The following is a 13,114-nucleotide window of genomic DNA, read 5'->3' as shown; positions in this document are numbered from 1 at the left end:
ACTTTCTTTCATGTTCAAAACAATGTCCATATAGTAAAAACCAAAAATAAACTGAACTATATTAAAAAAATCCATGTTAATAATTGAATGAATTACACATAACAGAGTAATTGAATTTATTTATTCATAATTATTATTTCTAATGTCATCTAAAAGCGGGAAAAAAAAAAAAAATAAATAAAAAAAAATCAACATATATATTTATTGAATATATTAAAAATATAAAACTACCATAAATAAAATAATTGTCAAGTATGTATATATCTTTGTTTTTGTTTGTCAAATTATTTGTGATCTTTCACTCCCCTTGCTGATGAGTCTCATCCTCAATAGGTTGTGCTAGTGGGACTTTAAGCCAACTATATATATAGGCCAGGATAGATCCATCTCAAATATGATTTAACATAAACTGACTGCAAATTTCTTTTTGAACCAACATTATTTAAATATTTTATATAGTTTACAGGTTTGCTTTTAGATTAATTTGTTACACTTTACAGGTTTGCTTTCAGATTTTTGTTTTAGTAATGTTCTCTGCAGGCTTATTTCTTTTCATTTGAAATGAATCGATTTTTTCTAGACAACGATGGATTTAGACCATAGAACGGAAGATGTACATTATTTAGAGTAAAAATAATCACGATGGTGTCTTACACACTTAAATTTAGTAATAGAGATTTGTATTAAATATTTTCCTCAAAACATTTGTTTCCTTCTTATACCAATCAGTATCTACAAAACTTCAACTCCAAGTACCGTACTCGCATCTTTACGATATTTATTTACCCCAATTCCCTTCAAACTCTGCGGATTTATTAACATTTATAACAGATAATTCCAGAGCGCATTACATAATGTAAAAATCAGAACACGGCCTACTCAGAAATGGCTACAAACGTTAGTTTAAACGCCAACAGCTTTAGAACCGAGTATTCCTTATCTACAGTTTGTTTCAAGGAGTACATGTTAATACTGTCAATACGCATGATCTTCTTCACTAAGTTTGTCAAGAATAGCAATCACTCCAAAGACGAATGCTTGATCCACTCCTGCTCCCACTGCAACGCTGTATATGTCCTTCACATCCGTAAATGCAGTATTCACAAACACCTGCAAACCATTCAATATTTGGATCATTTATCTGAATAATAAGCAGAAAGCAAGAGAAAGATAATGGGCCCACCTCTGCAGCAATTGCACCGGAATGATCGTAGATGCTACAGTCTCGTTCAGTGAAACTACCCACAATCTTGTAGTCCCACCCTCTTTTATTCTTCTCTGAAATTGTGAGGGAGACCTTAATGGGGTCGTCCTTCTGGCAACAACTGACGGCCGAAGCGGTGACCTTAAAAAATCAGAACACGGCCTACTCAGAAATGGCTACAAATGTTAGGTTAAACGCCAACAGCTTTATAACCGAGTATTCCTTATCTACAGTTTGTTTCAAGGAGTATGTGTTAATACTGTCAGTAGCCATGATCTTCTTCACTAAGTTTGTCAAGAATAGCAATCACTCCAAAAACGAATGCTTGATCAACTCCTGCTCCCACTGCAACGCTGTATATGTCCTTCACATCCGTAAATGCAGTATTCACAAACACCTGCAAACCATTCAATATTTGAATCATTTATCTGAATAATAAGCAGAAAGCAAGAGAAAGATAATGGGCGCACCTCTGCAGCAATTGCACCGGAATGATCGTAGATGCCATAGTCTCGTTGAGTGAAACTACCCACAAAGTCCCACCCCCTTTTATTCTTCTCTGAATTTGTGAGGGAGACCTTAATGGGGTCGTCCTTCTGTCAACAACTCACGGCCGAAGCGGTGACCTTAAAAATGGGTTTCTGGTGCTCATCTATCTCGTCCTTCACGAAGCCTTTCCATTGAGTGCGAAAGCAGAACACCTCCACAAGACCCACCTGGAAAATGCATACATACATCACTATTATTATCAATTTCGAAAAATCAATTTGGTGCTTTCCAGACATATTACCTTGCGTTTCAGGAGAGTACAGAATTCCCTTCCCCGTCTTTAAGAAGAGCTTCGTTTTTAAACAGTGGACCGCATCCCTCCACTCTGAATATCTCGTCGCCTCCATAATTCATGACCACAAAGCCGCCGCCATTAACAGCGCACGGCCTCTTTCTCACGATGAATTGTGTTTGTGAAGTGGAGCAGAACTGTTTGCTAACTACAGGCAGAATAGTCACAGTACCACTGTTTCCATTCATATTTTCTTGTTTTCAGTTCTCAGCTGCTTATCACATTCATCTATAAGCTGCTCATGGGGATTAAATAGAGGCCAACATACTTCATACTTCATTTCTCTGGGAAAAGTCTTGAAAATTTTAATAAAGAATTACCACCCCACAAAGTTGGGAAAAATATTAAAAGGTTTAATAAAGTATTACCATCTTTGGCAGCCCCATAAAGTCGTGTTTTTCGCAAAAAGGATATCCGGTAAAATTATTTTTTTGATTGAAAATAAGATAAGAAAAGGGAGTCGTTTATTGAGGCAGAGGAATTGTTTGGGTAGTGAAAAGTGGTTGGAATTGAGGTAAAAAAAATTCAGAAAATCTTGTACAGGTAGTGTTTGAATCGTGTTTTTGATGGTGGAAATGGATTCAGCACCATCAAAAACATCTAAGACATCTAAAATTTTGAAGTTTGACAACTATAACTTGGATTTACAAAAATCCTTGCTAAATTTTCTCTAACTATAACTGGAATTTCAATAACTTTCTGGACAATTCCTCTAACTAATTAGACTACATTGAATAAAATAATTGAAAACCAAACCTTTTCTTCACTCTATAAATCATGATTATTATAATTATTTTTGAAATGGTATTATTATAATTATTTTTGAAATGGTATTATTATAATCCATTTTTGAAATAGTATTTTATAAAATATTTTGGAAAGTAATATAAAAGGTTTTTTTGGGTTTAATTACGCCATCGAAATTACTATTTCAGAGGCAATAATTAGCTAAAATTGTAATCATTGCAAAAATATTTTTATCGCTACAAGATTTCATTTATACGGTCTATTAATTTTTTCATTTCAATGTTAAATGAAAAAAGGGACATTTTTAGTGAGTTTGGATATTATGGAATAACATTAATATTTATATTATTTTATTTTTTCGTTAAATATTGATAATTTATCTTACGCTAATTTAATTTGTATTTTAAGTTTAATTTCCTATCTTATTAGACTAATGAATTTTTATAAAATTACATCATATATTTTTAAAGAATATGTAATGATTTTTCTATATTTTGAGAGTTCTCTTACGATTGTTTATTTTCAAATATTATTAGATAGTATTTTTTTTCTCTAACTCTTTGAAATAGATTAAAGAAACATCATAAATCTTAAATTTCATGAAGAGGGTGCCAACTTAATTTGGAGGGTTTTCCTATAATAAACAATAATTTAATTCATTTTTTATATGGTGTTAAACTTTTGTTATAATATTTTTTTTCTTTTTTTTTTGGCAATAGTAGTGTAAAAGCCTTGGTGAAAATTCCATGTAATAAAAGTTAACAGAAGGTAAAATAATAACAACCATTAATGGGACACTTATTCCAAGTTGAATGTTGGGCAAAATCCTAGTGATTGCTAAAGAAATTGGCAAAGGCAATGACTAAGATTTTGGAAAGATAAAATAGCATTTTTGGCATATTTATTTATGAAAATAATGGAAATTAGGAGATAAGGGAAGTGAAAAAACATAAGTTGCACATGAGGAGAAAAATAAAGGAAAATAATGGAAAATGAAGAAAATAGAGGCCTCATTAATAGAAAGGCTTCCGAGGATCAGTTGATAACATTTTATTAATTCAGTTTTGGAGCTATCTTATTTTTCTCTCTTTCTCTCATATTAGAGTTTTCTTTGAGCATCCTTGGAGAGTATGGAATACTGGGATTTTGGAGCAAGAAGGCAAAGGAAGAGCAGGAAAGCATAAGAGGACATTGGGATCAGTAGCTACAATGAGATTTGCTTGCAAGTACCGAGTTGCATGTTTGTTTTCCTCACTAGTTTTGGCAGGCATGGCATATGCATGTGGTTTGTTGGTTGTGATCTATCATTGGCATGGAGGATGGCTGGAATTGACAGTGGATTGCCTAGCCTTGCCATTTCCTAGATAGTCATGGTGATTGTGGATTTACTTTATTCTTTTGTTTTGGTTAGTTCTCATGTTTCCTTAGCTTGGGTCGACTTATTAGTCTTGGAAGCCCTGGTTGGACAAACGCTCTAGAAGCTCTGTAACAGCTTATGTTGAGTTACTAATCTTGGAAGCCTTGGTTGGACACATCCTCTGGAAGCCCTTGGTCGGTTGAGTTGTTAGTCCTTGAAGCCCTAATTGGACAAACGCTCTAGAAGCCCGGTAAAATTTGTGGCTTGAGTTACTAGTCCTGGAAGCCTTAGTTGGAAAAATGCTTTGGAAGCCCTAGAAGGCTTGGAAAGAGACCAATCTAATCATGGTTTTGTGATGTTTGGCCGTGAGGTGGAATCACTGTTTGATGGGTTCAGGTGGATGGCCACTGGAAGCCCTCGATGGTTTTTTATTGATGTGTTTTATGAGATCTCACCTTCATGCTTGGAATATGGCACAGGGGTGAATGGCTGGAGAGAGATTTGGTTCAGCCATTGTACGATCTGGTGGAACATGGAAGTCCCATCCTGGGTTTGGATTTTGCATCATTAATATGAGGTTATTTCTCCTTGTATTTCTATGAGTATTATACTGGATTATATGTGGTTTATATGGTCATCATTTCATTGGTATTTTTGCTACTATTATGCTAGTTATGTATGTGTTTTATGACAATAGCTACGTATGACTCTCAGCATGTTTTCACTTGTAAATGAATGCTCAATGAACCTATGACCTAATGGATGAAATGAAAGTTAATATGTTAAGGCATCAATGTCTCTTAGTGATTCTCAGTTAAATATGAGACCCCTATTCCCAGATTTGTTATTTACACCTGTATATTACATATTCATGATATGTTTGACAAAATGCTTGTCATGGCTAGTAAGGGCCCAGTCAAGATCTCATTCAAGTGATTTCATTTATGCTATCCTTTCCTTGTTATTTTACTGTTCAGAAGATGTGATTCAACTCTGGGTAGTGACCTGGGCTCTAGGCATGAAAAAGTGGCTCAAATCCCAGGGACACTGGCACAACACTGACAAAAAGAGTCCCTGGACACTCGCTTGCAAGCCTGTGAGAGCATCCATAGGTCCCTCGACGTTGGCATGCCCATAGCATGAGAGCATCTGGAGGTCAAGTAGTCCAAAATGTCAGTGGGACCCAAGGGCAAGTTGGCAGAAAGGTTGGGTTGGTTCCCAAGTGTCTTAATGTTGATGTTGGATTTTTGTATGGTGTCTTTATGTCGGTTCCATTTCCTTAACATGACTTAGGAGGTCAAATCATATCATAGTGGCCTCGTGTCACATGTGTTACCCTGATTAGTCGATTGCTTGGGTAGATATGGGAGGAGGGTGTTACAGAGTGGCATTAGAGCCAGGTTCACCCATCAAACTAGATGGGTTGTGTGTTGGTCATGCATGCATGTCAGTTGCATGTGTGTCTCTTACACTTGCATTTCATGTGATTGTTTCATTTGCATAATGTTGATCATGGTTGTAGTGATGTTGTTATTGTGGAGTGCATTGTCATGAGTGTATGATTGGTTACATGTTATATGTCGCTTACATGTTGTTATATGTCGCTTGGTTACATTATTATATGTTTGGTTGTATTCTTGTATGTTTGGTTACATGTATCATTCTTGTAGGTTTGGTTTCAAGTGTCGTTCATTTACACTTGACTACGTGTATTTATGCATGTGTGTGGTTGGTTACGCATTGCTTATGCATGTTAATGTTTGCATGTGGTCAAGTGTACAGTGATGTAGTGGTTGTTGTCATGCATGAGGTTGTGATGTGTGTTGTTGTTAAAGTCATGCATTGATGACCGGACCCTAGCTAGAATGATGGTTGCATGGTCATATGCTTATGTGTTATGTTTCTATATGTTCTCATGATTATGTTATATCTGTATCACGTCGATTTGTTGATCTTGCAGACAAGGTATCCTCCCGATCTATACTAAGGTACGTTGGTTTATTGTGATTTGATTTAGATGACATGATATACCTTGCAGGAAGAAATATCAAATGACTAGCAAGATGGTAGACTACAAAGACTCTCCCTATGAATCAGAAGGGCAACATGGCGTTGGGAATTCTTCTGATTTGGCAGATACACTGAGAGGCTTAAAGGAAAAAATAAGTTGTTGTAAGGCATATAATGACATAATCATACAAGCACAAGAGAAGCTAGCAGAGGTAAATGCAGTGATACTTCAGAGTTTTTCAGATTTGCAGCGGCAGGAACCACTAATGGACATATGGTAGTAGGTCGCATGGTGGTCACAGGTCAGATAGTGGTGACACGGTCAGAGATGGTAGATTGTTGGACACTCTGGATAGGAGGAGGGATAGACATATGTACCATTTTAGTTCTGGTTTTGATAGGCATGATGATCGGTATCGTTATCATCCGTATTGGAGGAGTGATAGGGGATACTTACCAGATGAGTTTAAGAAAGCAAAGCTACCAACATTTGATGGAGATGTGAAGAAAGTGTAGGATGCAGAGGCATGGTTTCTTGGTATCAAGAAGTTCTTCAGGTTGCATGACTTTCAGAGAACATGAAAGTGAGAGATTGCATTCTAGTATGAATAAGGTGTAATTTCTTTCAAGCTCAAAACAATGTAGATATAGAAAAAACCAAAAATAAATTGAAATATATTAAAAACAATTTCATGTTAAGAAATGAATGAATCACACATCTCTTTATTATGAAGTAACTGAATTTTTGTATTCATAATTATTTTTTCTAATGTGCTACAGCTACAGGAGAAAAAGAAATTGTAAATATATAAAATAAGCATACTTATTTATTGAAATATATTAAAAAAAAATCTCCATAAATAAAATTATTTTCAACTATGTATATATCATATAAAGCAATTGAAAAAAAAAAACTTATAGTTAAAACATTTTATTAGTTTATTAGTGTGTTGTTCAAAATGAAAGATTGTGTAATTTCACACATGGTCACACATAGTTTATACATGATATATACACAAAGATACATATATAAAAAAGAAATTAGTCTAGATCCATCCAATTTTATCAAAAACCTTTAGGGATTTCCATTATAAAATAAGTTTGCAGTTAGAGAAAGGACTTGACAAATAACAAATTAAGATAGATTTAAGCTAATTTTATTTAAGATGAATATTCAAATATTTTGTTTATAATTAATTTTTTACATTTTTTATACTTATAAATATATATGAAATTGATATTAAAATATATTAATTAACATAGATATTGACATATTTTATTTTAATATAAAATAATGTTTCCTTTAAGAGTGGGAAAATCTATGATAACTGAGTTAATTGTGTAGACAACCATTTCTAGTTGCTATCTCCCAATACAGGTTTACTGGTCACCATAAGTAAAACCACACCTTTTAGAATGGAGTAGTCTTTAGTGAGACTTTTTGGAAGCTTTTCCGGTGGGTTTTTCTGGTCAAATTTCTCTAAAATCCGACTGCAATTTATTGAAATCGCAAGTTTGATAGCTAATTTCTGCACAATCAAAGCGTCCTTGGGGTTTTTAAACCATTTTAAATAATACAAATCAAGATTTAACCTCAATTTTTTCCGCCGGATTCCGTCACCGGAATCTCCAAAAAGTCGCACTAAAGACAACTCCTTTTTAGAATGACTTGTTAGTAGTAGGTCAAAAGACAGATTTTCACTCATACCAAATACCTTTAGATCTTAGATCCTAAGAAAATGAAAGTTTAATATATGCCCAATAAATATATATATATATAATTTTAATATCAATAACAAATCCCACTTGGTATAGTAATAACTGATTGATATATATATATATATATATATATATATATATATATATTAAAGAGAGATAGATGGATAGATCTTTCATATTTAGCTCCAGACTAGAGCTTTTTATGCAAATATAAACCTGAGAGTTTTTATGGTCTCTTCTCAGATAACACGTTTACACTTTACAGGTTTGCATGTAGATTAATTTGTTATAGTAATGTTCTCTGCAGGCTTATTTCTTTTCATTTGAAATGAATCGATTTTCTGAGACAACGATGGATTTATTCCATAAATCGGAAGTTGTCCATTGTTTAGAAGTAAAAATAATCACGAAAGTGTCTTACATTTAGTTGTAAATTTAGTAATAGAGATTTGTATTATATTTTGCTCAAAACATTTGTTTCCTTCCTATACCAATCAATATCTACAAAACTTCAACTCCAAGTACCGTACTCGCCTGCTTACGATATTTATTTACCCCAATTCCCATCAAACTCTGCTAATTTATTAACATTTATAACAGATAATTCCAGAGCGCATTACATTAATGTAAAAATTCAGAACACGGCCTACTCAGAAATGGCTACAAATGTTAGGTTAAACGGCAACAGCTTTAGAACCGAGTATTCCTTATCTAAGGAGTATATGTTAATACTGTCAGTAGCCATGATCTTCTTCACTAATTTTGTCAAGAATAGCAATCACTCCAAAAACGAATGCTTGATCAACTCCTGCTCCCACTGCAACGCTGTATATGTCCTTCACATCCGTAAATGCAGTATTCACAAACACCTGCAAACCATTCAATATTTGGATCATTTATATGAATAACCAAGCAGAAAGCAAGAGAAAGATAATGGGCCCACCTCTGCAGCAATTGCACCGGAATGATCGTAGATGCCACAGTCTCGTTCAGTGAAACTACCCACAACCTTGTAGTCCCACCCCCTTTTATTCTTCTCTGAATTTGTGAGGGAGACCTTAATGGGGTCGTCCTTCTGGCAACAACTCACGGCCGAAGCGATGACCTTAAAAATGGGTTTCTGGTGCTCACCTATAATCTCGTCCTTCACGAACCCTTTCCATTGAGTTCGAAAGCAGAGCACCTCCACAAGACCCACCTGGAAAATGCATACATACATCCTTATTATTACTTTCACGATTATTATAAATTTTGAAAAATGAACTTGGTGTTTTCCAGTCATATAACCTTGCGTTTCAGGGCGAGTATGGAATTCCCTTCATCGTCTTTGAGAACAGCTTCGTTTTTAAACATTGGACCGCATCCCTCCACTCTGAAAATTTCGTTGCCTCCGCAATTAGTGACCACAAAGCCGCCACCATTAACAACACACGGCCTCTTCCTCACAATGAATTGGGTTTGTGAAGTGGAGCAGAAGTGTTTGCTAACTACAGGCAGAATAGTCACAGTACCACCGTTTCCATTCATCTTTTCAGTTCTCAGCTGCTTATCACATTCATCTATCAGCTGCTCATGGGATTAAATAGAGGCCAACATACTTCATTTCTCTACGGCAATTCTGCTTTAAAAACTTGGAAGTTAGGTAACCTTTAAAATAGAAAATTCTCTGGTAAGTTTTCATTGCTCTATGAGATCGGTAAAATATTGCACGAGGTATATAGGGATAGGCATAGGTATTGCGTACCGGTTATATGTTTCGCTTTGTTTTATAATTTTTTAATGTAGAAGAGACATAAGAATCTTATAAATGTGGACTCATAGAGCGAGCCCGAAGTGGGAAGCAAGACTGCCCAAATCACGGAAATTGCATCATCATCAACGTTCAGTGGCTTTTCAGTCAAATCCGGCTTCTAGCGAAATCTGCTTTTCGATTTTCCTGAGGACGTCATTTTCACAAAACGAATTTATTAACAGAATGGTTAAAAAGTGGCATAATAGTTAGCTACAACAAAAATATAATATGCTCATGGATTTGAAAGCCCCCAGAACAAGTCAAAAGTATAATGCCAACCGCATAAAGTTCGCCATTTATCCACTAACCATGATTAAATTTAAATGTGACCCTTAAAATGGTATCAGTCTATTAATATTTATAATATCAATCAATTTCTTACTTACAATTATTTTAATTAAAATTCGATATTATTTATATTAATTAAAATAATTTAATATTTAAATCATTTATATATTAATTTAATGTTTGATTTAGTTGTGATTTTAAAAATATATATATAAATAAAATGTTAAGGATTGGAGTATGTTTTAAAATTGTTTTTGTTTGGTTAAGAGATTGTCTTCATAAGTATTTAGGCCTTTATAGACCACTAGAGAGTAGTTACAAGTAGTGTAATTTTCCTTGAATAATAGTTATGAGTCAATTTTTACAAGTGGTGTGGTTTTCCTTGAATAATGTTTATGAATCAACCTCTAAAAGTGGTGACAAGTGGTGTATTTTTCTTTGAATAATAATTATGAGTCAAATTTTACAAGTAATATGGTTTTCCTTGAATAATATTTATAAATCAACTTTTAAAAAAATAAAAATTAATGATAACTATCTCACTACTAATTTCACAACGAATTATAATAATTTTTCTCACTATATTAAATAAAAAATAAAAATAAAATATTATAATCACTCATAATAAATTTGAAATAATATTTAAATTAAAAAATATAATTAAAAAAAATAAATAAATAAATAAAATAATGTAAATTCCAATCTCGTAATCAATTAGGATCCAAATACCTCATGACCTTGATAATCGTTTGTAAATCCTAAAGCATTGATTTATTGATTGTATTTGAGGTGGCCACAGTGAAATTAATAAATATGAAATTGAATATCAATATTTATGGAGTGGATAAATACTTGCACAATACTCTATATTTGTGGAGTGAATAAAGAGTTGAATAATATTTTATATTTGTGGAATGAATAAAGAGTTGAATAATATTTTATATTTATAGAGTAGATAAACAATTGTATATATTTTTGTATTGAGGTTTCTGTGATCCATAATAAGTTAAGCATTCATTTATTATTATTTTTTAATAGATTAATAAACTAATATTATTATTTAAATATTATTTTTCAAAAATTAGTGGTTTAATTACTTATTAATATTTTTTTAATAACTTAATAAACTAATATTATTATTTAAATATTATTTTTCAAAAACTATCCATTTAATATAGTCGTTAATTAAGAATATTTGTTTTTAATATATTAATAAAATAATATCATAATTTAAATATTATCGTTCAAATATAGCCGTTACTTGAAATTATGTCTCTACGTTGCTCTCCATTTAAGCCTTTGCCATGGTCTCTCTCTTCATCTGGTCTTAATGATGAACCACACTTGTTGGTTCAAAACTTGTCGGCCAAAAATTTCTCTTATGTGATTTCTACCAAAAGACTTTTCTTAAGTGCATACATCTTATAACTTGAGAATGGTATCACAGCTAGAATTGAAAAAATAATAAAACCTTATTTTTTTCAAGATGCTTCTCAAATATATCCATCTTTTACATTATTTTTAAATAGGTTACGCAAAGGTGATTCTTCATATGCATAAACCTCACACATTAGGGACTTTGGTGCAACCATCTCATGGCATGTGTAATAGGGAGGAGCAGAGCTCCCTCTTGCCACAATATATTCATGAGTGTCAAATTCTCGAAATCCCCTCTTTATCAACAAGAAAACCCCAAGTGTCTAATGAACTCACCTTAGTAAAATGGCTAGCATGACAAGACAAATGAGGAGAGCAATAGCTATTCACATGTTCGAGCTTAGGAAAAAGAAATTTCCACTCCAAGGAAGAAGCCTAGATGATGTTTACTAGAAGTACAACAAAGGTTAAATCAAGTGAAAAATGGAATATATTCATTACATGCAGGATCATTCCCTAATAAGAATGTTCATGGGGTTTTGACCCTTAGAAAGAGAATTTATCTGGTTGATCTAGAAAAATGGAAACCAAAGGGGAAGATTGATCTGAAACTCAAATAAAAAGGATTCCTCATGATCATATTCACAAATTTGGAAGATACGACGAAAATATTTAAAAATGAACCATACTTCTTCAACTCTAAAAGGCTCTATCTTCGCTTTTGGATAGAGAGGTTTGGCTTGGAAAAGGAGTATTTCTTGGAATCCCTTATATAGATCAATCTCTTCTCTCTTCCAAAGGAATTATAGGAAGAATAAACCCTAAAAGGAATAGGTAACATGTTGGGAGAGTTCCTCAAAATATAATAAGCCACAAAATATGGAAGATATACATATTATGCATGAATATGTGTCCAAATGAACATTTATGAGCCACTTCCAACGCCTTTAGATATATCCTACCATGAAATGGTTTGGAAAACACCTTGGACTATGAGCCCATTCCCTTCTGTTGTAGGAAGTTCCACAAATATGGTTACCTCTTAAGGGACTGTCGCCTCAGTGTTGTAATCTTGCCTCCAACACCCTAGCTAGATAAAGAATCTGATGGATTCATCAAACCTCTCACTCATTACCACAACCTATCCACTTATATCCCTTATTTTTCCAATAGGGACTTCAAAAACACATGATACCTTTGATTCCCCCTAAAAAACACTCCACCCTTGAATATTCCTCCCAAAAACTAGTCCTCTACTCAGTGGACCCCAATCATCTACTCTACCAATCCTTAACCCCAACTATTATGAGGATATATCAAACAAGTAAAAATACTTGGAACTTTTCATTAGATTTGTAGCTATAATACACTCGACAGTCAACCAAGAACATGATTTAGTAGAATATATGAATATGGACTCCCTATACCTCTAGGCTTTGGTATCATCATGGAAAGAAAACTATCTTTAGTTGTTACTAGAACATTAGGTCCAAATACTATGCATGGACCTCCTCAAATATAAATCTTAGACCCATACGAAAAAATCAAATTTAAACTTTGGTAATCCTTGCCTATTCAAGAACATCAAATTTAAACTTTGTTAATCCTCACCTATTCAAAAACATCAAATTTAAACTTTGTTAATCCTCACCTGGGTGTCTACACCCATTTATTTATAGATCTTCTAAAAACCTCAAGAGAGGAAAAAAATAGAGGTATAAGAAACAACGGGAAACTCCTCTAGGAATTAGGGTAAATCCTATTCAATTTGAGATGCAT

General features: G+C 33.4%; 1 protein-coding gene and 1 pseudogene across 1 annotated transcript; both read right to left on the bottom strand.

Annotated features, from left to right (window-relative positions):
* Positions 1-975: 975 nt before the first annotated feature.
* Positions 976-2,233, bottom strand: LOC149253758 (protein LURP-one-related 6-like; annotated as a pseudogene).
* Positions 2,234-8,528: 6,295 nt separating this feature from the next.
* Positions 8,529-9,413, bottom strand: LOC149253757 (protein LURP-one-related 6-like). The gene is made up of 3 exons (XM_089456916.1): positions 9,166-9,413; positions 8,822-9,076; positions 8,529-8,747 (listed from the first exon to the last, which is right to left on the bottom strand). The coding sequence occupies exons 1-3, from the start codon at positions 9,403-9,405 to the stop codon at positions 8,613-8,615; spliced, it is 630 nt and encodes a 209-aa protein (XP_089313042.1). The 5' UTR covers positions 9,406-9,413; the 3' UTR covers positions 8,529-8,612.
* Between the last annotated feature and the right edge of the window lie 3,701 nt (positions 9,414-13,114).

This window comes from Pinus tabuliformis, chromosome 7 (genome assembly GCF_031772625.1).
Source record: "Pinus tabuliformis cultivar Carrire ecotype Pingquan chromosome 7, CPIR1, whole genome shotgun sequence".
Taxonomy (NCBI): domain Eukaryota; kingdom Viridiplantae; phylum Streptophyta; class Pinopsida; order Pinales; family Pinaceae; genus Pinus; species Pinus tabuliformis.
Note: the sequence above shows the minus strand (reverse complement) of the source record. Positions and strands in the feature narration are given on the sequence as shown.

What these genes read in the sequence shown, in the direction of transcription:
- LOC149253757 (XM_089456916.1), bottom strand. Translation starts at nt 9,405, where the DNA reads ATGAATGGAAACGGTGGTACTGTGACTATTCTGCCTGTAGTTAGCAAA. An exon ending in TACTCGCCCTGAAACGCAAG is followed by an intron (nt 9,077 to 9,165) that starts GTTATATGACTG and finishes TGCATTTTCCAG; the next exon opens with GTGGGTCTTGTGGAGGTGCT. An exon ending in CCGGTGCAATTGCTGCAGAG is followed by an intron (nt 8,748 to 8,821) that starts GTGGGCCCATTA and finishes AATGGTTTGCAG; the next exon opens with GTGTTTGTGAATACTGCATT.